We start from the raw sequence: 26,188 nt of genomic DNA on the forward strand, positions 1-26,188 counted from the left end.
AGAGCAGCAGCATGCATAGTGTAGTAGTATAAGACCATGTGTGATTGTAATAGCACACGCAAAAATGGTGGCAAGACGTTGCTAAACGCACCGAACTAACTTGTCAAATTCCCTCTTAGTTTTCAATTGTCATCTAATGATCTGCACTCGGTACCAACCACGGAACACATCTGGATGATCTAAACCTTGGATAATATAAGCATGGCAGAAATAGACCCCGATTTCGAGCCTCAATCCCGGCCTCGCTCCTGCACTTGGCCGCTACGGAGACCGGACTTTTTAGAGAAGCCGTCCCAGCCATCGCCGGGAGAAGGCGCGCCGTCGACCGGCACCGGAGCACCCGATGAAATTCAGGACCCGGTGCTCTCTCAACAGGTCGAAAGCCCGGACATCAAGCAAGATTTAGCGGCCGTTGCAACCAACAGAAAGAACTGTTCACGGAGAAATGCATGGGGAAATTTGTCGTACGCAGATTTAATAACTAAAGCCATTCAAAGTGCACCGGAGCAGCGCTTGACATTGTCTCAAATCTATGACTGGATGGTTAAAAACGTTCCTTTCTTCAAAGATAAAGGAGACAGCAACAGTTCGGCAGGCTGGAAAGTAAGTTTGTCATGCAACAGTACACCGCAGGACATTCTTTAGCAGTTGACTGCGGTGTACTTAATCCTCGTATGGGGGGCTTAATTGCCACATTAGCAACCAGGGCTAATTAAAGATAAGATTAAGACGGCGTTATTGGTATGATAACTTATCACAAGCAAATTAGTCGAGTACCCTTTCTTCAAACAAGTGTTATTTAATCCCCTATTTCATAATTTGGTTTTTACAATTAATTCAACCAATTTGGTTTGGTTTCAGGAAGAGTGTTTTCAGAAGTGCCTGGGTTTCTAAAGAGAAACAGCATTTGGAGTGAGCTCCATCCTAAATGCATCAACATGTATTTAAAATTGTATTATTTACTATTTGCAGGTCTTCGATGTGTAAACAATTTATTTGTTTACACAACTTATAAAACAACATGAACTATTAACACTTGTTTGACAGGTTTTGTTTAGTGACTTAAGCACTTTGTTATGGAGTTGTTTTTTTAAATAAGCAAAAACCAAACCAAATCTTTAGAAGAAAAGTGGAATGGTGTAATCCTATAAGTACGCCGAAAAAAAAAAAATTGACATCGCAATTCACAAGCGTCAAGACACTACTTAAAACCACTTGTTGTTGTAAGCCCAACCCCCTGACAATGGTTACCATTTGTGTTATGTGTGTGTAAAATGTCTTGAAGTTTTAGAATTCATTGACTTTGAATTCTTACACATTTGGATATTTTAAAACTATTCTCTGATTGTATACTTCTGCATTTGTCAAAATGTTTCGGGTTTTACAACTTGTTTGTAACTCATTTATTTTTCAGCCCCGTTACGGATACTGTACAACATACGCTGTTGTGATCTTAGTGTTATCCTCATTTTATAGGGTTAAGAAATAGTCCCAACTATGATTATGAACACATTTTCCAGTAACAAACTTTGATAATTACACAATGTAGCCCATACTGTATTTTTATTCTTACCTGCAATGCCAGGCAGTTAAGCTTATATTTATTTGATTATTGATTGGTCAGATTCAAACTGGTCTTCCCTCCATTCTTTATTTTAAAAACCGAGTGAAACATGAAGTGATTCAACATCAAACTCTCACTCAGGAGACGAGATGGTGTGCAGATAGCCTCAAGTGATCAAAATTCAAAACCCACCATCTTAGCAACAGCATGTCTTGAATCAAAACCACTCTACCATGACACTTGTGCCTTGATTGTGAATAAATAATGCGCCGAGTGCTTTTGAGCATGTAGAATGGAATGACAAGTAGAAGTGTTTCCCCAGTGTGTCGTCACTTGAGTGCTTTCCAACTTTGTGTGTAGACAAGAAGTTAATACTGAGTTTCCTGAATTTATTTCCCCTTGTAAGTAGAAAAGCTAGAGTAACTCACTCCATAATGAAAGGGAAGTGTTGCATTGTAGGCCTATAGATAGTGTAGCTATGGTAGTGTAGCTATGGTTGCAGTTTTTATGAGACATTGTAGGGGAGCGATATTGTAACAGGGACTGACTTCATTCAGCAATTTTGTATAGCAAAGTATTTTGACAGAACAGATTTTGTGCACAATAAAAGCTAATTTTGAGTAGCAAGTGATGATTTTTGAGTAGCAACTGACACATTTTGCGTAATATTTTGCTCTGCTATACAAGGAAAAGGGAAATTGTTCACTGTGTAACCTCAAACCAAAAAACCCATTCCATCGAAGACTTTCACAAATTTAACGTAGACTTAAGGTCACAAGACATTTCTCAACAGTCTTCAAACTTGAACAGTCTTTGAAGGTGCTGTCTGCTTCCGCTTTCAATAAAGAATTAAATTTAATTCTAACCTTTGGCATGCATGTGGCAGGAAGCGTCGAAGCCACAGCTAAAGAAGTGCACGTCTAGCATGTACAACTCTATGCACTGTATTTTGCAGAGCTCTTCATTCATTCAGTCTATTTCTAGTGTACGAAGGTCAAAGGTCACTATGAATGTGCCAGAATAACACCTCAGAGCCAAAATAAAAGTATGTGACAGCAGCTCCAAGTTATTTTACAAATACACTACTATCGTTTGCAAGGCATTAAAAAACCTGCAAAGTTAACTTAGACTAGAGATGTGACTGAATTCGTCTTCACGGTACATGTATGTTCGCAGAAATTTGACAGAACTTAACAGTGAAATCAATTTTCCTGTTAACTTCTGTTGTTTTTAATACCTGATGTTGAGACAACCTTTTATGGGTAAATATTGTCATGGTAGCTTTAAAAAACATTAAATTTACAGAAATCATTAACTGGAGGAAATGTATTGCACATGAACGTGCATTAAAGTCAAACTTGTTGCCGAATTTATCTTGAAAATGTTTATCTTGAAGGCAATAATGGAAAGACCTTTAGGGATTGTAGGCTGAGGACAACTTTTTTGTTTTCCTAGACTCGTCACCATGCTCTGGTTGTGCAGTTCTTGTTATTGTTTGATCTTTAGCCTAAAAGCTTTTTAAGACTTTTAGTCGATTCCAGTGGGTTTTGTTTCTTCCCAAGACAGGCTTTGATGCAAGTCTTCCTTCCTGTGATTTCCGTTCAACTCATTGTCTCCAGATATTAATCTTTTTCCCTGAACCATTGTCCAGAGGCGGTTCAACTTCCTCTGTGCTGGTAGGCCTGCTACCAGGTGAACTAAACACGATCATTCCTTGCCAAAATCCTTTACGTATGTAGGAAATGACGAGGTTTGGATGGCCTTTTATTAGAGGCGGTTTGATGATGTGGTGGAGGCTTTGGAAGTGGAAGGTCGTGACCTACATTGTATAATATTATTTTTTATGCATGGAAATTATGATGTATTTGGTATGCTAAGTTTGGAGAGCTAGTAAATGTTGTGGATTGGTATGTCGTGTAACAACTTACATATAGAGGGTAGTTTTTAGCAGTAATCTCAAAGTCAGTTGAGTTTGCCTGGATTTTTTTAATTATGGACTAAAACTGACTGAAATGAAGGGCTACTAACAAATATTTTGTCCTGTTTAGTGCGCAAACCCTGTGAAGCACGAGCCTTGAATTACCCCCAGAGCACCCTAGCAATTGCCGCATTGCCCTGCTGTACTCTTGCTGTGGTGCAAGGTTTTGCTTTGCATAATTGCATGGTTTCAATACAAATTTACATTCTTTCATTTTCCTGTACAAGCCACAATGTAGCGCTCATGTCTTGCAATAGGCTTAATAATTAATTTTATTGAAAGCCAAAACTGGGGCTGATCGGCAAAATATTTAAAAGGGCAAGACTAAACTAATTTAAGAGAATGATGTGAATTGACTTTGTAAGACTACATCGTATCAAAATACTGCTGTGCCCCTTCAGGACCTGAGTGCAAGGCCCAGAAGAACTTGTATTGTGCCCCCTTCTTTCCATTACACCTACGTATACATGAAGTCGATCGTCCCACTAAGTCCCTTTAAAGTTGTAGATGAGAACAGCTAAGCAATGAATCTGGACAGTGCCTGGACACTTGTTGTTTCTAATATTTGACACTTTGCAATAATTGTCCGTTTACTGTAAGTGGAATCCATTGAAATAATTGTCCGTCAGCTGTTGTGTACTTGTAGATATTTAATCATAGCGGTCGTTCTCTATCAGTAGTGTTTTATCATAATATATTATCAGTCGGTTGGCTCCATGTACAAGCTAGCACCTCACGTCACATATCAGTGGAAAGAAAAAAAAAGAACAATTATTAATTTTATTGAAAGCCAAAACTCTGGCTGATCGGCAAAAAATTCAAAAGGGAAGTCATGACTAAACTAAGTCAAGAGAATTATGTACCAATCTATTTACAGTCACTGGCTGATTACGTGGTAGACTACAAATGTAAATCAATTGACTATGTGTAGGACTGCATCCCAACATTACAATATGTTAAAACAACTTGTTTTTAGTGAGACATTTAAGAATGCTTAAGATGATTTTTGAACAAGTCCCTGTTTCTTATACCAGTGTTGGTAAGAGTTTCAAACTTAAACATTGCTGTACATGTAGTATCAGGATTTGGTTAATTGATTCAAGATTGTTTGACACGAATGACTAGAAGTCTTATAAGACTGCTTTTTCATCACATCGTCGAAGCACGAAGCAATGTTTTATTCACTTTTCGCTAGAACTCTAGTTCTGAACAGTGAACAAATGTACCCAACCACAGCATAGTGGTTACAGTTAATGATGCACGCAATTTCCGCAGATAGCTTCCTGCGAAGTGACACTGTGTAACTAAACCTTTAAAGGCCTAACTACATTATGTACAATGTCATTTTTAGAAAGAGCTACATGTACATGTAGCTAGAAATTTATAATTTACTGTAAGTGGAATCCATCTGGCTATTTTGGTTTGTTTCCCCCTTCAAACCCGTACCAGGCTATATTACTCTGAACAATTTTCCCAGTGTTCATAAAACTTCCTGGAATATCATTCGGTCAAGGGCCACTTTTCTTGCCAATAGAATGGTTGTAATGCATACAATTTAACATGGGGACAGTTTGAAGGCCAAGGCAATGGCAGAGGATGCCGTGGTTCCTGCTGTCTTTAATGATAGTTCTTTTAGTCTGTTGTTCATTATTTGAAGTCTAGCAATTATAGCACATTATAATTACTACACTTGGGCCTGGTTACAATGTACATGTACATTATTTCATGACAGAGACAATTGCCTGAGTGCCTGCATGGTCATTTCCTTGGTGCCCCTTGTCATTGCCTCATTGCCCCTGTGTTATTGCCTTGGTGCCCCTTGTCATTGCCTTGGTGCCCCTTGTCATTGCCTTGGTGCCCCTGGTCATTGCCTTAATGCACCTTGTCATTGCCTTGGTGCCCCTGTCATTGCCTTGGTGCCCCATGTCATTGCCTTGGTGCCCCTTGTCATTGCCTTGGTACCCCTTGTCATTGCCTTGGTGCCCCTCGTCGTTACCTTATTGCCCCTCGTCATTGCCTTGGTGCCCCTTGTCATTGCCTTGGTGCCCCTTGTCATTGCCTTGGTGTCCCTTGTCATTGCCTTGGTTCCCCCTTGTCATTGCCTTGGTGCCCCTTGTCATTGCCTTGGTGCCCCTTGTCATTGCGTTGGTGCCCCTTGTCATTGCGTTGGTGCCCCTTGTCATTGCCTTGGTGTCCCTGTGTTATTGCCTTGGTGCCCCTTGTCATTGCCTTGGTGCCCCTGGCCATTGTCTCAGTGCCCCTGTCAGTGCCCCTGATCATTGCCTTGGTGCCCTGGAAATGAAAAACTGCCTTGTCCTGAATTATACCTGAATGAGCTTCCGTAAAAGTCTAATCTAACTGACTACTCAAGCCAAACTAATTTAGTTTAAAACTATGGTTTCACTATCAGGATTGTTTTGAAGTTTGTTAGTACATTGTATGTTACATTCATCATCAGATACTGACATTTTTGGGGGTTTAGTTGTAAACTGAAAAATCTCTTTTAATCTAAGCGACCACTCCAACCCATTGTACGATTTGACCCAGAGTCCAAAAAGATGAGTGAAGTACTTGGATGTCAGGTATTTTCCACATTGCGTTACTGTGGAATGAATGCTCTACATTCCCCTGTCATAAAACAAAATTATACAAATAAGTGAGTCATTACAAATAAACACATAAGACTAAAAAAAAATTCCAGTCCTAACTGACCTTTGGGCATCTTTCTATCAGGAATGGGTAACTTGTTTTTCTCGCCATTTTCCATTACCCCCCCCCCCCCTCCCCCCCCCCCCCCCCCCCAAAAAAAAAAGCCAATGCCAAAAATACTTGAACATTCAGTCACAAGATATGGGCCTACTTTAAGCACTCCTGGTTTGGTGAATAACAAGGCAAAGGTCCCAACTCAAACAAACAGTGACAGAACTCTTGCTGCCATTGTTGACAGTGTTTTACAATGGGGCCAACCCTACAAAGGCTCGATTATCTAAGATTTCAATGGAGGTTTCACCTACTCAACTCCACCAGGGTTCATCATACAAACACTGGACAACAAGCTACCCTCACCTGCTTTGGTGCATGTAGCGGGTACCCTTGTTTACTGGCTGGTAGCCTAAATGGGTGGTGCTAGGGTTGCAGAATGGTGGCAGCAGACTTGACATGCTCATTCATTGTTTTTGCAAAACCCCAAGCTTTAATTTCAAAGAAATTTGTCCAGCTAGAGTTTAGTACGTTATGTTTTTTTTTAATGTAAAAATCAAGTCAGTTGCAACTAGTCATTGGGCTACATGTGTTCCTTCAAATTGAAAATGTTTTCAACGATTTTCTGTTGTATTTTTAGACGTATGACCATTATAGAATTGAACTGATGACACTTTTGCAGGTTTAGTTGTAGTTGTATGGTGTATAGTGTGTGTTTTAAAACGGAGGATTAAACTAATTTTATCTTTTTCAAAAACAAAAACCAATGTGCTTTCCCTTTAAAGCAGTGTCCTTCTTGCAAGAAGACAGAGCCCTTGGCCCCTGCAGGAATGAAATTCCAGCCCCAGTCAGGTGGAATACATGGTGTTCATAGAAGGCCTGAATATTGAAACATGCACAATGCAGTAGCAGCCATTCAACAGCATTTGGTGAATGTAAATTTGTCATGACATAGATATATAATTGTCATGATTGTGCTGGAAACTTATGAAAATGAGTTTGTATTTTCTGGCAATGATTATATCATAGACCACAAGGGAAACTGACTGGGTAAATTTTGAAATGAGTTTTGGGGTTGATTAAAGAATTGGGATTCGAACCAAAGAATGAGTTAGGCTTTTGCACCACGGTCGTCTGTCAGTTTATGGTTTCTTATCGTGCTTCCACAAAACATTTTGAGTATACATGTAAACAGCCTCATTAAAAAAAATATTTCTGTTTGGAAACCTTTTAGTTTTGAGTTGGAGCAGGCAAATTCTCTGTTTGACCCTAAACTTCCCAAATCCTCCAAAATCTTATTGTCTGACCTTGTTTTGGAGCGGTTGGAACCACATTGCTAAATATAGGGCCTAACAGTTTCCTGTTATCGGGCAAGGTTTTTTGGATTACTATCCACATTAGTTATATCAAACATCTTTGAGAGGGCAAGGTCATTTCAGGCCTGGAATTGCACGGTGGCCATGGCCTCTGTTGCCCTTGTCTTGGCCTTGGTGCCCTTTCAAAAATTCCCAGACTTTAAGATTTTCCAATGGAAGTGCCCTTTTCAAAATGAAAATGGCCTTGCCCTCTCAAAGATGAAATTCCAGGCCTGTCATTTTCTTTTTTTTTAACGAAGGGCACTTCAATTGTAAAATCTTTTTAAGTCTGTGGGAAACTTTTGAAGAGGCACCAAGGCCAAGACCACTGGGGCAACATACAGTACAGTATGTAGACAATTGCCCCCATGTACATAGCCTATAATATGTACAATGTATTCACAGGTCTGTATGGGAGGAGTTAGCCAATTAGGCTACTTGGGATACTTTGGAATGCTAGGTGGCAGCAGACTTAACCAGAGGGAATTTCCATTGTTTACGTACAATGCGCACAATTGAGAGAAAAACGGTTTTAACTGCCACCTACATGTACATAGTGTCCCAAAAGTCTCCGATATAGAGGGTTACTGTGCTGTGGTTACAATTTCTGGGAATACAAATTAGTCCCAGATTACCAGATTATAACACTGTGATTGCAGGCCATTAAGTATGTTTCAGGGCAAGGGCACTAATGCTTTTTTCATTGGTAAAGGGCACCAAACTCTAAATAGCACATTTTAAGGGCACCAAGGCAATTACCAGGGGCCATGGAGGCAATCGCCTGTGTTGCCTCTGTGAAGTATATATTTGTATGTATCAGGCCTGGGATTGGCATTACATATTTTATGCCCAGTAGTGTACTATCATTCTTTACATGGGCACTGCAGCTGACTAATCCCATCTCGAGTTGAGACAAGTAACTTGTCCTACCTTAGGATGGGTTCAATGTGCCCTAACATCTTTGGATACGGAACTGAACTCGTCCCAAGTCCTAAGATTAGGAAGAGTTTGGTTTGGAAGAGCTGAGTTTGACTCCTGTGCCATGCTTTTTGGTATGACCTTCTTCCCCAAGATGGCATTCATGAACAGACCTCCCTGGCTTTCAGAGAAAACCTGCACGAAACAATTCATCTGAAGTATCTGACTGCAGGATCTAGCAGAATCTGACTTCAGTAAGAACATACTGTACATATACCATACATTATTCATGTATCCACACCGTAAGCTATTCTTCCTGACTACATCTATAGGCAATGCCCTTTACTTTCACACAGGGACAGGGGCTACATATACTATGTCCTTACTTTCGTTTGACCTCTGAGGTCAAGCAATCATGTTGAAAGGGTAGGATCTACATGTAGGATACCTTCACTGTGTATTCCACTGTACGTAATCTTATGGATCCTGTACCCCTGCACAGTACAATGTACATGTAGTATGCACTACATCACATTATATGTAGGCCTCAAAATACATTTTCAGTGTAATGTACATGTATGTACAATGGGTTGAAGCCATCAAAAAAAGCCTCCTAAGGGATGAAAAAGGCCTGCTGTTCTATCGTGTTAACTTTTTTTTTTCTAATAAAATGTTGGTCAATCGTAAAAAATCTTCCGGTCCAGTAAAAATTCTGAGCAACAAGCCCTGCGGTCTTGTGGATTTTTTCCCAAAATTCGAGCCCTGATCTTCTTGTACAGCACTAGGTCCCAATTTCATAGAGCTGCTTTTAAAAGATGCAGAAAATACTGCTTTAAACAATTGTCTGCTTAGCAGAAATGAGCAGGATACCAGTCACAAAGTTTACATGTGGCATGGTTGTTTGGTTCCCTGGTAACCTTATTCTGGTAAGCATAATTTTTGTGCGTTTGAAGCAGTATGAAACTGGTCCAGGGCTCGAAATTAACAATTACTAGACTCATGACTGGTTAGTCCGGCTGTCTTAAGTTTTGCTATTTGAGTAAAACCTCACTCTGTAAATATCTTGAAGAAAACAAAATTAGGTTCAAATGTTGAATGTTGAGTGATATGTTTTACTGTTAAAGGAAGACGTTGCCTTAGATTGGACGAGTTGGTCAATAAAAAGCGTTTTGAAACCGTTTGTTATGAAATGCATATGGTTAGAAAGATGTTTTAAAAGTAGAACACAATGATCCACACAAGTATCACTCAAAATTGCACGGTTTTCATTTTACGTCGCGAACTAACACGGTCGGCCATTTATGGCAGTCAAAAATTTGACTCCAATAAATGGCCGACCAAATTAGTTGACGAGGTAAAAAGAAAACCACCCAATTTCAAGGCATATTTGTGTAGATCATTGTATTCTACTTTTACAAGATCTTTCTAACCATATCGATTTTATAACAAACGGTTACAGAACGCTTTTCAAAGACCAACTCGACCGATCCAAGGCAACGCGTTCCTTTAACAATCCAATGTGAAATTTCTCAAACGATGGAGAGGTAAAGGGAACCCATACTCACAAACCATTTTTAGGAATGTTAACATTTGGCAAAACTCATCTCTGTTATTCCCGAATTTATATTTACTGAACTTACTGCAAATGTTCTCCTTTCCATTAATCAAAGTTTAATGTCCTGTTTACTGTTTACAAATGTCATTTAAAGGTTGGGCTGGAAATTAGTCTACACGTCTCACCTGTAATCAAAAAAGTATTTATTTTTAAGCACCACATCTGCCATTTGAAATTTGTAAAAGTTGAAATTGGAGACCTGACACTACCTAGTCCCTCGATAGCAAAAGATCTGACATTCATTTATTTGCCATAATTCATTTGCTAAGTGCTACTTCTTGCTCATGCAGTTTATAACCAGCAAAGGGTGTTATAAAGTAGAATGAAAAAGTCCATTATTTGTAAAAATACAACTTAGCATAAAAACTTACATGGTAACAAGCAGTTGCGGGCTGTTGATAGTATAGAAGGTTGTGAGACACAGCTCCTTCTGAAGTAGTGTAGTTTTTGAGGAAGGGGTTTATTTTGTCACTTTTATTACATGCATCTGAGAGCACTCAAGTTTGCATAACAAGGGTGTTTTTTCTTTCAAATTTTTCACAGATTAATTTTTGTTGGGATACACCAAGTGAGAATATTGGTCTTTGACAATTACCAAATGTGTGTAGGGACTTTAAAAATGTACTTTGTCTTTTGATGCCAAGATTTATACAGTTCTAAGATGTACAGTATGTGTAAGAAACACTGTGTGTCATAATCTAATGTTTCTTCAAAGTATTGTGTAGCCAGCGTACAGTGCATATCATGTGGGAAGTCTAACAGTTCATTCAAAGATACTTAAGAACTGAAAAAGGTCTCATTGCACAGGTTGAACTGTCTTTCACACGTTTCAATGTCATGAGACGGAGAGACCAGACCAGGCACCACGAGAAATACTAGATGGGCTTCAGCAAGGACAGCGGCAGCCGCCCCAAACACGCTCAGGTTTTTTTTTTCTTGGAGGAGAGATTCCTTTGAATAGTTTGCCCAGGAGGAAATTGCGAATAAGAGGAGGCAAATCTGATTACAAAGGGGCTGTGCTTGATGTCACTCTGTCTTCGCTCGCCGTTTTGTTTTCTGTGGATAGTGGGCGACGGAAGAGGAAAACGCACAGTTTGTTCAACTCATGTTCGTTGCGAAGCTGGCTGGGGCAGTGACGTGACTGACGTCAGCTGGTGTGAGGCAGAGGGAAACTCGCCAAAGGAAAGGTGATGGAATGACGTTCCTTACCACCTGATCAAATATATTCTATGTTTAGGTGATTGTTTACACTTTTTTGTTATGATGCCAGGGTTGTTTTTGACTTGTCGAAAATAGCTTTTTATAGCTTTAAATAATCTATATTTTAAAGATTAGACGTGGCTTTGGGCATTTGAGTCTTTTCTTAGCATTTGATAGAAAAGCCAAACAATTGTTATCAAATAATAGTGTGCATTGAATATTCCAGAATCCAAGTTGAGTACTCGTGTAGACGCGCATACAGTTTGACCTACAAGATGGCGACTTTCATAGCAAAAAAGGGGTTATTCAATACGTTCTATTTAGAACTAGTGCCTAATTTTATTAGCTTGAATTTACAGGGAGCTAAAATGCCTGAGGGTCGCAATGATTTAGTTCACTTGTTTCGTTCATGTCACTACATGGAAGTGTCAGTGTCACTTAGTTAGTGATGTTTTTGATTGTTTGTAATGTATAATTTGTGTGTTATGACACATCATGCCAACAAAATAAGTTTGTCTGTGAAGTGACTGATTTTGACAGGGTCCATCTGACATAAAAATATGTATTCTTTCGTTGAAGACAAGAATTCATTTTAACAAAGTTAGCTTCACAAAGTTTGTTGGGGTCACAACTCAATGGTGAAGTTCCGTTTTGATGAATAGCGTGTAAAACTGTAATTAAATTATGCAGGAAGCTTTGCACCATTTTGACCTTGACACATTCCAAAGCCAACCACTGTGCTTTTCTGAATCCATGTAGAACTTTTATTTGTTGTAAACGAAACCGCTTCAACCAAGCTCAGGCTGTCCGTTAATTGTCTCCCGGCTCCCCTTTGCCTGCCCAACTGTCCAGCGGTAATTGTTGGAAGCCGAAGACAATTGATAAGTAATAAAGACACTGGATACCTTTGGTTTGTCAAAGACCATTCGTCTCACTTGGTGCAATCTCAACATGCACATAATAACAAACCTGTGAAAATTTGAGTTTAAGAAGTGTATCCAACATTATCTGTAGCCTATCTAATGCTGGTTCTTGATGTAGTGGCGCTATACAGTCATACAAAATATGCCCTATGTACTATGTATTATGTAATCTGAAAGCTTATAAATACATGTAGCTTCTTTTTTTTTTTGCTTACTGCTGAAAGGAGGGTGTAAATGGTCCAGAGAAGTATTTCTATCTGAAATCTTGTCAACTTCAAGAAAATAACAAAAAGACCTCTCAAATCACTTAATTTAAATTACTGCAATCAAAATAAGAATTAGGTCTATGGAATTATTAAAGTCACTTGGAAATAGAATTAACACACATATTTTAGTGACAAAAGTTTTATTTTGAAAAAATACCACTTCAAGGTGACTTTTAATGTATGATTTGAAACTTTGCATGGTGTGAGTACAATCAAGTGAGGTTTTAGGTGACATTCTAAAGGTGACCCCATACAACTTACAAAATTGTACAATGTACATGTACATGTGGTCTCTTTTGTGAGTACATTAGTAGAGAAGAACCATTGGTTTGACCATGGTTTGACTACGTAATGTTTTGATCAGACAGTATGCTCTGATCATCTTCAGAAGAAGACAATTAGAAGACAATTAGAGCATACAGTATGAAGAGTGGAGCAATCAGAGCATATGACCACGATAAGAGCATCGATCCATACGCTGAGTGGTCAAACAACCGTTCTTCTCAGATTTACTCACGAAAGACCTCACTTGATTATAAAATTCCTGGTAAAAATGAAGTTGTCCTTGATTTTCCTCTTAACATGACCACTGAGTTTGAGGACATTTTTTTTAAAAGGTTGGTTGATGGTGTGTTATTTGTAAATGTAGAGGATGGAAATTAATTGCTACCCCAGAAAAAAAAAACCCCAACACAATACTTTCCCTTTGAAGGCAGACGAGTACCCTCCCTTATAAAGTCAGAGGGTACTCTCCAGAGCTGTAATTTCCACCTTGTTTAAAGGAACACGTTGCCTTGGATCGGTCGAGTTGGTATTTGAAAATCATTCTGTAACCGTTTGTTGTAAAATGTGTATGGTTAGAAAGATCTTATAAAAGTAGAATATAATGATCTACACAAATATGCCTCGAAATTGCGTGGTTTCTTTTTACCCTGTCGACTAACACGGTCGGCCATTTATGGGAGTCAAAATTTTGACTCCCATAAATGGCCGACCGTGATAGTTCGCGACGTAAAAGGAAAACCGTGCAGTTTCGAGTGATACTTGTGTGGATCATTATATTCTACTTTTAAAACATCTTTCTAACCATATGCATTTCATAACAAACGGTTTCAAACGCTTTTAATAGACCAACTCGTCCGATCCAAGGCAGCGTGTTCCTTTAATGTATAGGAGATAAATCAAGTAAGGATACTGGTCTTTTACCACCAAAGGTATACCCTGCCTTTAATAAAGACACTGGATACCTTTGGTAATTGTCAAAGACCATTCTTCTCACTTGGTGTATCTCAACATGCACAAAATAATAAACTTGTGAAAACTTTGAGCAAGTAGGCCTAATTGATCGTCAAAGTTGGGAGATAACAATGGAAGAAAAAACCACCCTTGTCACATGAAGTTGCGTGCTTTCAGATGCTTGATTTCAGGACCTCAAAATCACATTGTGTTTTAAATACAATCAACCTCTCCCCATTATTCGTTACCAAGTAAGTTTTCAATAATTATTGATGCTAATTATTTTGAGTACCAATAGTGTCCAACTGCCTTTAAAGGCGGAGGGTACATGTACTTTCGAGTAGATCCCAAATTTTTACTGGTTTGTTATTTTATTTAATAGTGTTTGGGATAATGTGAGAATGTAATAATATTCGTTTGGACAACTACCAAAAGTATACCCTGCCTTTAAGGGACCAATCCACACAGGCCTTGATTATAATGGGGTATCCATTCTTGAGGACATTCCATATTACACAAAATGCCTCCTCAGTGAACTCTGCCCATCCACAGCAGAAAACCCATCAGTTAAATACCTTTATTATCACACACACTACCATACTGCATGCACTGTCAATAGTGTAGGCAGGCAGCAGTGGGTATTTCCTTTGGCAGTTAGCCAGATGTCAGGGTCAACTGAGGTCACCCGATGCAATTTGCATGTGAAGGCATTTGGGGAGTTGTGGTTGGTGCACTCTGGAGCCCTGTGGGTGAGTTGTGTACAAGAAAAGGTACCCTGATGTGGGCCTACTTGTAATTTACAACATGTACTTGCCAGGTACAACTGTACAATACATTGTGCTTGTTTCTTCTGCTTGTGGGTTTGTTTGTTTGGGGGTGAGGGGAGGGGGGGTGGGGGCTAGGCATCAATGTAGGGTTATGTATGCACATTATACAGTGCTCAGTAATGTGCTGCACTGCAACAAACTCCATCACATCCACATGTGAACATGTGCATGTAGGCCTACACCTGTGTATTTTGTTGTACTATATTGTAACATACACAGCATGCATACACAGTATGTACAATGTATAGACCTAAACAAAAATAATGATAACATGTTCCCCCTCAGTAGTCTGTGATGCTACCTACATCAGTCAGAGGACCAGTCAAAATGTTCATGTGATTGTGAGTGGTCTGGCTTGCCACATGAGTTTTGCTTACTGATCCTGCTGGCTAGCTACAGAAAAAGATGAGCGCAAACCCTGTGTGTAATGTATGCTACATTACGTACATGTAGGTTTATGTATGCATTTTGTAATGTACACAATGCCTATAGGCCTATGCCCATAGAGCAAGCACTTCTTTGCTCTATGGACGATGGTGCGCCATACAAGTAGGCTAAACTACAACTTCATACACTGTCATTACTGTGCATGAAGTGACTGATTAATGCTCCCATGTCCCATTACGATCCTCCTTAGAGAAATATTTAAATCAGAAACCAAATTCTGTCAAAGACTGTCAAGCAAATAGAAATTAAACTCGCCCTTCTCTTTATGTACTTCACTAAAGTTGCCCCTGGTCATTGCCTTGGTGTCCCTTGACATTTTCCAATACAATTTGAGTTTCCTCAAAGGTTACCATTTACAAATGTACCACAAAGGAAATGCCTTGGTGCCCTTGCTCTTTCAACATGAAGCACCAGGCCATTTAAGTAATTGGTAGCCGGTGCACACGCAATACTATGTACAGTACAGTATCAAGTTGAACATTGTGAATGCATGTACACACTAACTAATGTTTGTTATGCTGCCCAGCATGTACTAAAGTTGAGAAAAAGCATTGATGGTTGCATGACAATTGATGTTAGCCTGTAAGGTCACACACTGGTAAACATGTCCTGACTTGCTCCTGATTAATACAATCCAGTTTCGTATGTAAAGCCTGACCCTTACATGTACCATGGTACACTGTGCTGCAATGTATCTACGTACAGGTGCCCAGGTCTGTGAGACTTCACTGAGGCAACTTGGTGCCCTTGAAGTGCTCTGGAGTATAAATTTACAATTTCCTCATACGTGCCGGTTACCAAGGAGAAAATGCCTTTGCCCTTGCCCTTTCAAAAATGAAGCATACACGTACAGGCCTGCCAGGTATATGATCATAATAATCCAGTGACCGTAATAATCCAATGACTTTTATCAGAAGATAAAACCCATGGCCAATCCTAATCCCCTCATTGCAGCTGATTTTTATCAACTTACTTTATCTCAGAGTATGAAGGTAGAACCTCCCTGTACGTATGCATGTAGTCTGCCCATTTTCATTATAAAAAGCTCACTTCTATTTTCAAGGAAACAAAAGAAAGTCAATCTTGAACATTGAGGGTTGAGAGGGCACCACGACCTTGTCCAGGTCATCTGAGGCCATGGCCTCTTTCGATTTCTAGCCGTTTTTTCATGTGCCACCTCCCACCCCACAAGCAAAAGCTTGCTAATAAGTTTCTTTACATGTATGTCTTTACAAGGTACCAGACCATTTTCCCCTCTCAGCTTCAAGTTTGGTTACATCAATGGCAATGGACTGAAGTACTAGTATCCCATAGCCTGTAAATGCCTGCATGTCATGTGTGTATTCTGCCAACTCTCCCTGGCTCCCTAAAAATAAACCAATCTTTTCAAGGTCTGATGAACAAATTTGAAGACCTGCCTGATTGAAAATGGAGTTTTTGTCCCTCTTTTCATTTGTAATGTTGAATGTCAAAGATTTGTGTACAAAATCTTCCTGATTACAATCTAGATGTTAATGTTGGCAGCTCTGGTACATACGTACATGTATGTAGTTAGTTGGTACACGATGTCACACTGTGGATGTCTAATAATGTGCACGAACATGTTTGTATGTACTCACACAATGTAGTACATGTACTATACTTGTACTATGTACTATTATCCATACACAATACATTTTATTTACTGCTAGTACATAATTAAATTGTAACTTTACTTGTGAAAAATTGAAAAATCAATACGGTTTGCGACATTTAATATGTACTCATTGTAGTTTGTATGCTCAGTTACAGTACATTGGTTTATAATTGTAATGCATGCTACAGTGTAGGGCCTAATATACGTACATTGTTTCCTGGAAAACACTGTATACACAGAGTATTTTCTGGAAACATCAATACTCACTCGTTACACATGTAACACATATTTTAAAATAAGGAAAATCCATACCTTGGTCCGGGTTTTATGCAGCTGATTAAAGGCAGTGGACACTATTGGTAATTACTCAAAATAATTTTTAGCATAAAACCTTGCCTGGTAACGAGTAATGGGGAGAGGTTGATAGTAAAAAACGTAGTTTAACCTTTGACCTCAGTCATTTCACATAGAGATCCGAAATTCCATTGTGGACGTGACAGTCAGTGTACTGTTTGGGCATAATAGGTGCACGTTTATCCAATATCATTGTATCCAATGGAATCACTGGATCTGCCAGCAGGGATCTGTCTTTATCCGCTCTCCTTGCGGATAAAGACAGGGGCCCAGTCTACTTTCCGCTGAGCAGAAAATTGCTAAGAAGTATGTTTTGATTAAGCAGCTCTATGAAAATAGTATATGGACATAACCAGGAGACTGGCTTGTTTTAAAGTGCATTGTGTACAAAGTGTTAGGCCTATGACATCATCTAGTGATTACACACTCCCCTATGTCTATAAAGATAGAGTGTGCACTTTAACATATAACTGTCATTGAATAAATATGTGCTTTAGATCTAGAGGACACATTGCCACAGCAATCTGGGGTTGGTGTGTGTTTTAAACAGAGATTAGAGGTAAAGAACCATGGTCTAAAGTTGTGGATCTTTGGCAGGGCTTGAATTTTAACACTGGACCACAGCCAGTGAATTTTGCGACGGGCCAGTAAACTCAGCCGGATGTCTTGTGTTATTCAATTGAATAATAATAGTACATGTTGTATACTACCTCCATTGTAGTTTTGGAGAAGTGATCATGTCATGTTCAAATGTTGACTTTGAGTTTAAGTCTGGTACGGGCCTGTATGCATCGTTTTTGAAATGGCAAGGGCACTAAGGCATTTTCTCCAAGTTGTAAAGGGCACCCTAGAGTGAGGAAGTTGTAAATTTCTACTGTGAGCATTTTAAGGGCACCAGGGGGCAGGGAGAAAACTTTATTGTGCTTCTTGTCAAATACCGATTCTTCTAGAAAATTGCAATGCAACAGTTCATTGACATGTAGTTGCTACATGTACATCATACATAAGACTTGTGTAGGCGGGTCAATTAATAATAAAATTCTTATTAGTTTGCGAACTAGTAATAAAGGAACTTGTCTCTGTCTGGGCTGAAGGGGAGTCAGCTGACATTTCAGTTGAATCCAGAATTGATGGACAGTATTTAGGCCTATCAGGCAAAATAAAATAAAAACATGATTGAGAGTCCCCACCCACTTCCTTTTAAAGGCCGCCTCCTTTTTGTTCTCTTTAAATTTTAACGATCTGCCGGTTGTCTTAAAAAATGTGTCAGGCAGCAATTTTGAAAAAAGGCCCCCCCCTTCTTCCTTTCAATAGGTGGGACGCTAAAGATGTTTTTCTTTACTTTATGTGGCCTAAAATACATAGTGCCAACAAATAATTTTGAAATTTCCCAAAAGGACTGAGAAAAAAAAAGTGCTGAAAAACCTTCAGATTCCTTTAAAAAAGTATTTCGCAGTAATTTATACACACAACTTTGGTACACTCAGAAGTTTAACTTAATGCTGACTGAAATAAGTATTCTGTGTGTTTGAATACGCCGAGCTTGCCTGTTATATGTTATGTGCAACCAAACCTAGCCATGCTTAATTTCCTTCGATCCTATTTCGTTCCACAAACATATCTCGGTTTCATATGGGATTGCCGTCTAAATTCCCTGCTCATTTAATTACCCACCATCACAGGCAATCTAACACTGTGGCCCAAACCCAATTATCTAGTGCTTGTCATTAGTTCCGGCAGCTAATGGCGGCCGACTGGTTGGGCACTGGTGTCGCACACTGCTCCGTTGTGCATTATCGGGGGAAGTTGAACCGGCCCCCCTGTTGAGACGAGAATTCCTCCCACGGTGATGCACGAGTCGGAAGCCCGAGTCTACAATCTGGGAATCAATGAGGTTTTTTTTTTTACGAGGAAACCTGAGATTTAAATTATGCTGTAACCTGTGGAGATGAGGCTGAATGAACTTTTGGTTTGGTCCCATCCTGTACATGTTAAAGGGAAGGTACACGTTTGGTAATTGTTAAAGACCAATCTTCTCACTTGGTGCATCCCATCATAACCATAAAATAACAAGCCTGTGAAATTTTTGGCTCAATTGGTCATCGAAGTTGCGAGAAAATGATGAAAGAAAAAACACCCTTGTTGTACGAGTTTGTGTGCTTTCAGATAAGAATAAAGACTTCTAGCTAGAAGTCTTTTATTATTTTAGTGAGAAATTACTTCTTTCTCAAAAACTACATTACTTCAGAGGGAGCCGTTTCCCACAATGTTTTATACTACCAACAGCTATCCAATGCTCGTTACCAAGTAAGTTTTTAAGTTAATATTTGTTTTGAGTAACTACCAAACGTGTACCTTCCCTTTAAACCTACTACGTCAAGGAAACCCATGGTAGAATCGGTCGGCTAAAAGTGCAATTCCTGTTGAATTGAATTGGCTTTTCAGTAGTGTCTGAGCCAGACGGATTCGTTCAAGTGCACAGCCTAGTTTCCCCAAATCCCTTCAATCTGTGATATTTCGTTGAATGTTGCAATTCATGTTTGCGTTTGGTTTATGCGTTTGCATTTAATTTGACAATTACAAATCTAGTTCCTTCTCAAACCAATTGTCCAATTGTAGCGTTTAGAAGGATAGTCAATTACAGGCCCATATAACCAGTCAATCCAATTTTATCCAAAGTCCAAACAACTTGGTGTGGAGTGACGTACCTGTCGGAGAAGAATAAATAAAAGGATTTAGGCCGCACCCTGGCAGCCGAACTGCCCAAACTTCAATCTTGTAAAGGGACAAGACAGTTGTTCCATCCATAGTAAAGGGCGCCTAAAAGAGGGGTATGAATTTGAAATGGAAACATCTGCCAGTTGCTTCTTTTTAAAGACAGTGGACACTATTGGTAATTGTCAAAGACTAGCCTTCACAGTTGGTGTATCTCAACATGTATGAAATAAACCTGTGAAAATTTGAGCTCAATCGGTCATCGAACTTGCGAGATAATGATGAAAGAAAAAAAACACCCTTGTCACATGAAGTTGTGTGCGTTTAGATGGTTGATTTCGAGACCTCAAATTCTATACTTGAGGTCTCGAAATCAAATTCGTGGAAAATTACTTCTTTCTCGAAAACTACGTCACTTCAGATGGAGCCGTTTCTCACAATGTTTTATACCATCAACCTCTCCCCATTACTTGTCACAATATGCTAATAACTATTTTGTGAAATTACCAATAGTGTCCACTGCCTTTAAAGAAACACACTTAAAGATAAAAATGATGGATTTTGGCCACACTCTAGCCAAACTGCCCAAGTCTTTAATACCTTGGGCCTGGTGCTCTAATGGTGTACAATTTCATAAATCTTAGGTTTTATTAAATTTGTCCCAAGTGACTCTTTCCAATGATACACAGGTCATTATGGATGGATTTGCTCTGTTTTGATAATTTTATAGTTTCTGTTCCCATGATCTCATTTCATGACAATCGCGTGGGCGTATACATGTACTATCGACCAGTGGCTTGACATTTTGCGTGCATCAGCATAATGCACTGCGAGAACCATACTACCAGTGATGATCTTCAGTGCAGTTAAAGGCACTGGACACGTTTGGTTACTACTGAAAACATAGCATAACAACTTACTTGGTAACTACTTAAATGGATACATGTAGCTATAAAATGGATAGTAAAACATTGTGAGAAACGGCTCCCTCTGAAGTAACGCAGTTTCAGAGAAAGAGGTAACTTCTCACAAAAAAATATTTGAATCTGAGACTTTAGGCCCTGCCAGGCATGATATTTTTTCATATTTTAGTTTGTTTTCTGATTTTTTTTGCCCTTGGAAAAATCTGAAAAATTCTTATTGAATAGCCTGAAGTGAAATGTATACTAGAGCCTACACAATGTGCACCATGTAGGTCAGTCCTTACTACGTAAAATATTCTTACTTTTTTCCAAGGACTCAATTCAATATCATGCCTGCTTGCCTGAAGCCTTTCAGGCATCTGAAAGCACACAAATTTGTATAACAAGGGTGTTTCTTCTTACATTATATTCACTAGCAATTCGAATGACAAATTGAGCCCAAATGTTCACATATTTGTTATTTTCTGCTTAATGTTGGGATACACCAGGTGAGATTACTGGTCTTTAACAATTATCAAAGGTGTCTCGGGCAACGATTTACCTTGTATAGCAGAGCAAAATGCAATTCAAAATGTATCAGTTGCTACTCAAACATCATCATTCGCAACTCAGTATAAGCCTTCAGTGTGCACAAAATAACTTCAGTCTTTGTTTTTTGCTATGCAAAATTGCTGGATGAGTTCATTTCCTGTGTCCAGTGCCATTAAAGGAACACGTTGCTTTGGATCGGTCGAGTTGTGCTTTGAAAAGTATGTATGGTTAGGTAGATAATTTAAAAGTAGAATATAATGAAACACACAAACATGCCTCGAGATTGCACGTCTTTTTACGCCTCGAAGAAACAAGGTCAGCAGTTTTGTGGAGTCAAAATTTAGACTCCATAAAATGGCCGACTGTGTTAGTTCGCGGCGTAGAAGGAAAACCGTTCAATTTCGAGTGATACTTGTGTGGATCATTATATTCTACGTTTAAAATATCTTTCTAACCATATGCATTTTATAACAAACGGTTTCAAACGCTTTTCAAAGAGCAACTCGTCCGATCCAAGGCAACGTGTTCCTTTAAGAACAGTCTATTTTCTTGCACTTTACGTTTTAGAAATGCCCTCAGAACAAGAGGATAAAAATGAGACGGGGGAGGAGGGGGGGGGGGGGGGGGGGGATGGTTGATGACCGAAGCCATTGATGGATAATTCGATGGATGCTTGACTGGCCCATATGGAATAGTCATGAGCAGAGTCCATACATGTAGATGGTCTCCTCATTTAAAGTGCATGAACCCCTTGATATTGTGATGCACACTTGGGGCACAACAACTTCACATACTGCGTGAACAAGTACACAATTCAAATCCAGAGCTCAGATTTTGCGGGGGGAAATCCACAAGACCAAAGGGCATGCAGCTTAATTTTTTTGACTGGACAAGAAATTTGCAAAACTGGAATAAAAATAATAATTAAACATTATACACAGCTTGAAACATAAAAAACTGTTCTCATTTTAACAAATACTAAGAGAAGATTTACCTCAACTGTGCAACTGATCATAGATCAGACTTGGTAAGACATGTTTACAATATAAACAAATTTATATCTCATGTGTGTTGCAGGGCTCACCCTTAGCACTTTTACACTAGCTTTGGCCCGGTTTCATAACGCTGCTTAATGACAAGCAAAATTTTTGCGCTTACTGTAGTTGAAAAATCGCTATGGTGTAAACGACTTCACAGGTCAATTTAGAGAAATGAATAAACCATTTTTACAAAAATTATTTTAGCATTTACAGCAGATTCCAATACAAGATCATCCTTCTGACATTCAAGGCTCTCCATGGACTATCCCCTACCTACACAATGTACATACAGAGCATGCTTCAGCCCCGTAGTGTCAGGCCGGGTCTGAGGTCATCGGGCAGCATGCTCTATGTTCCTCTGACCCGTTTATCCAGCTATGGGGACAGGGCATTCAGTAACATTTCACCCCGCCTCTGGAACTCTCTGCCTCAACATCTTAAGGACACACATGACATCTCTTGATTCCAACATTCTCTCAAAACCCATCTCTTCAGATTAGCCTTTGCAGATATAGAGTGAAATTTTCGTCTTGTTTTTTGACCGGTGCCTTTGAATGTTCTACAGATTTAGTGCGCTGTAAAAATGCTGTATTATTATTATTATTATTATTATTATTATTATATACGCAACTCCTGAAAACATTGCTCTGTGATTTTCTCTTTTATCCCCCTAAAAAACTTGACAACTAATGAAGCTGAAAATTATACGGGTAGACTATAAAATACATCTTCATTCACAGTGATTAGGGATTCATGTCAGGGCCAAAAGATTTATCTACAAAGGGTATAAATCAAAACCCTTAAATGTGTAAGCTTAAAGCCATTGGACACTTACGGTAAACAGTATTATCCAAGGCCCACATTTCGTGTATCACAATCTATATAAAAAATAACAAACTGAATATTCAGGCTCAATCAGTCATCAGAATCGGGAGAAAATAACGGGAAAACCCACCCTTGTGGCCGCAAGTTTCGCCGTGTCATGACATGTGTTTAAAATAAATCTGTAATTCTCGATATCGAGAATTGATAACTGTTTTAATGTTTTCTCAAAAAGTAAAGCATTTCATGGAATAATATTTCAAGAGAAGTCTTTCACCATTACCTTCCGTATCCGTAAACCCTGTAAGTTATTTATAAATCTGTGAACTTTTTTATTTATTTTCTGCCCGAAAGTGTCCAATGGCATTAAGTCCTTGGCATCTACTGTGTGTGTGTTAATTTTTGTACAATGTACACTGTACTCCATGATGGTATTGAGACTGGACCATTAGTAAAGCATTTCATGTCACGAATATCACCATTAATGTCAACCCAGACAGATGAATGGTCCCAGGGGTGAAATGTTTGAGAGTACAGAATGTTAATAGTCGCTGTGCATTATACATGCATACATGTACATGTACTGTACCTGTACTTCTTTCTCCTGAACTGTGTGTCTCCAATGGAACTCAGCTTGATCGTTAAATTTCTTAGACCTATAAATGCTTTACGAGTGGACCAACATACCAGGGGCCAATTTCATAGAGCTGCTTAAGCAAAAAATTTGCTTAAGCACGAAAATAGCTCGCTTATTTTACATTGTTACTTGCCAAACTTTTATGCCATATACGTGTACATTGCTTGTGACTGGTGTTTAGCTGTTGTTTACTTAGCATAACAATTGAGTGGACTCTTGGCCGGTAATCTGATTTTACTAAGCAAGGTCTTCGCTTTAAAAGCAAAATTTTGTGCTTAAGCAGCTCTATGAAATTGGGCCCAGGTACTTAGTTGTAAAGGCAAGGTAGCTTTTCCTTTGAACCCTGACAGAGACTAAGGCTTGATTCTTCACGAAGGCAACAACGGCGATTGCCTACTTGCCTTGGTGCCCTTGAATTGCTCTAGTAGAAATGTACACTTTCTTCATAGGGTGCCCTTTACCAAAGAGAAAATGCCTCGGTGCCCTTGCCCTTTAAAAAAAGAAGCATACAGGCCTTGTACATGTACATTATGTACATGTAGGAGTGAGGTCCACATCCCTTCGGTGCTCATCTCTTATGTCACTCCACACTAATGCTGGACGATATCAACATTTGGACTGTTGATAATTGCCGAGAGCAGTATCGTCGATGTGACCATAGAGATGTTGTGAAGTCACTGTTTAAGAAGGCACGGGGAAACTGGATTTGAAGATCTCTTGAATGAATCGTTTATTGTCGGAATCTGTAAATTGGGTGAACAGAGATGTTGATGACAGTTCGGCCAATTTCAGAATGACATTAAGCAAAATAGTTAAACAATAACAGTTAAATAATAATAGTTTAACAATAGTTACAAATATATTAAATGGAAAATGAATACAACTAAATCCCGGTCGCCATCTTGGCAAACCACATATCTCATGTTTACCAAAAGAATATTGATTAAAAATACACTAAATAGCCAAATAATTAAATAACTAAACAATTATTGCCAAATTGTTCAAGTTTGAAATGACCTTTTTTTAATGGTTAGAAATAACTTGAAACAAGATGTCAAATGCTGTCACAAATATCAATCCGCATGCTATTATTTCAATAATTAAAACAAACTTTTGTTCCTGTTTCTTTTATTCCACTTCAGAATTCTATTCGACACAACCTCTCCCTGCATAGTCGCTTCGTACGGGTCCAAAATGAAGGAACGGGAAAGAGCTCCTGGTGGATGATTAACCCCGACGCTAAGCCCGGTAAGTCGTCCCGCCGGCGAGCCTCCAGCATGGACACCAGCAACCCCAAGTGGGAAAAGAAACGTGGCCGAGCCAAGAAGAAGGTCCTGGAGGAGCACGCCAAGTGGAACACCAGCCCAACGCCCAAGTTTGAGGGTGGGGAACCTGAGACGTCGCTGTCGCTCGCACTGAGTTCTGAATTCCGCTCGCGAGCCAGTTCCAACGCCAGCAGTTGCGGGCGTCTATCCCCCATCAATCAGATGGTTGAACTGACGGATATGCATGACAACGAGGCCCCACCCATGTCACCCGGTGCCTACGATATCGGCCACCATACACAACCTTATGAGAGTCCAGATCACCTCCATACAGACCAACTAACATCACTCGCCCAGGCCATGAGTCTTAACGCCTCGCTGAACGGCTCAGTGAGTTCGGATCTGAACAGTTCAGTTGAACAGCTGAGAGTGCCGGCACCCAGAAGGCCCTCTCCACAGCACACAAGTCGCGGACCTCTTTTCCAGAATGGTGTTTCAAACAACTCCAATGGCTACATGTTTTCCCCCTCCCCTAGCTTCAGTGGGTCCGATATATCCCCTGTACATAGTAATGTGCAGAGTCCAGCGTATAGTCCCTACGGCCAGAATTCTGCCATGAGTCCTATGGCTCAGCAGCGCTGCTCCCCGTCGATGAGTGTCACCGACATGTCACAGCCTTTCACCATGAATGTTCCACAACAACAGCAGCAGCAAACACCCTCAGCCTTCACCATGATGCCACATCAGGATCCCAGCGTCATCCTGTCCAAGCGCGACCCGATGCTGTCCCACTCGACGCTTGGGCCGGGCAGCATGATGCACCAACGCCCCACCAACCTGCCGACGTGCCGCGTTCAGACCTCTATCTCGCAGGGCCGGTCGCTGCAAGGGTTCAGTCCGCAGACCAGCCCGAGCAACCCGCTGTCGGGGCTGCTGCTACCGAATGCTGTCACGGCGTCCCAGACCAACCACATGTCCAGCCCCACCCACGTATCCCTCAACGCCCACTACGCGCAGTCCATGAACCAACTCCTTCAGAGCAGTCCGATGACTACCAACACCAGTGACAGGGTACCCACTGATCTTCAGAGTCTTAACGTGGACATGTTTAAGGATATGCACTGCGACATAGAGTCTGTGATTCATGATGAACTTAAGATGGACGACGGGAACCTGGACTTCAATTTTGATGGGCCAATCAACAACCAGACGGTCGCCCCAAACTGGGTTCATTAA

The 26,188-nt window shown here is 39.8% G+C and overlaps 1 protein-coding gene across 1 annotated transcript; it reads left to right on the top strand.

Moving 5' to 3' along the window:
• LOC117296539 (forkhead box protein O3-like) lies at window positions 1–26,188 on the top strand. Its single transcript, XM_033779508.1, has 2 exons — window positions 1–603; window positions 24,830–26,188. The coding sequence occupies exons 1-2, from the start codon at window positions 202–204 to the stop codon at window positions 26,186–26,188; spliced, it is 1,761 nt and encodes a 586-aa protein (XP_033635399.1). The 5' UTR covers window positions 1–201.

Source organism: Asterias rubens, chromosome 11 (genome assembly GCF_902459465.1).
Source record: "Asterias rubens chromosome 11, eAstRub1.3, whole genome shotgun sequence".
Lineage (NCBI taxonomy): Eukaryota > Metazoa > Echinodermata > Asteroidea > Forcipulatida > Asteriidae > Asterias > Asterias rubens.

Bases quoted from the DNA above. Each gene is read 5' to 3' on its own strand.
- LOC117296539 (XM_033779508.1), top strand. From the start codon at position 202: ATGGCAGAAATAGACCCCGATTTCGAGCCTCAATCCCGGCCTCGCTCC. The intron at 604-24,829 runs GTAAGTTTGTCA...ATTCCACTTCAG, and splicing joins ACAGTTCGGCAGGCTGGAAA to AATTCTATTCGACACAACCT.